This window comes from Eimeria tenella, genomic scaffold (assembly GCF_000499545.2).
Source record: "Eimeria tenella Houghton genomic scaffold, Eth_scaff3145, whole genome shotgun sequence".
Classification (NCBI taxonomy): Eukaryota; Apicomplexa; class Conoidasida; order Eucoccidiorida; family Eimeriidae; genus Eimeria; species Eimeria tenella.
Genome location: NW_013543007.1, coordinates 2550 through 2887, shown reverse-complemented (window position 1 = coordinate 2887; position 338 = coordinate 2550). Strand labels below are relative to the sequence as shown.

General features: G+C 61.8%; 1 protein-coding gene across 1 annotated transcript in view; it reads right to left on the bottom strand.

Moving 5' to 3' along the window:
- The window catches only part of ETH_00038180 (uncharacterized protein), a gene marked incomplete at both ends in the record, with an annotated part of 2923 nt that overhangs the window by 61 nt on the left and 2524 nt on the right, over positions 1-338 (bottom strand). Inside the window, one exon of the mRNA XM_013376109.1 lies at positions 3-338. Within this exon, the coding sequence (XP_013231563.1) occupies positions 3-338 (336 nt within the window). The remainder of the gene's footprint in view (positions 1-2) is intronic.

The following is a 338-nucleotide window of genomic DNA, read 5'->3' as shown; positions in this document are numbered from 1 at the left end:
GTCGGGGTCGCCGGGGCCTGCAGCCGCCGCGTCTGCTGCTGCTGCTGCTGCTGCTGCAGTGCTTGCTGCTGCTGCTGCTGCTGTTGCGGGCTCCAGGGGCCCCTCCGTAAAGGACTTGTCGCAAGAAAGAAGAGAAGCAGAAGGAAGAGAAGACAGAGAACTCGAGGGGCCCCTGAAGAGACACTGCCGCACTTCTGCAGCAGATCTTTCTGTCTCCTTCAGTGCGACGCAGAAGTCCGACAGCAGCACGCGCAGCTTTGCTGCTGCTGCTGCTGGCAGCAGCAACAAGTGCACCTCGGGGATCACCAGCAAACACTGCAGCGACTGACGCAGCTGCA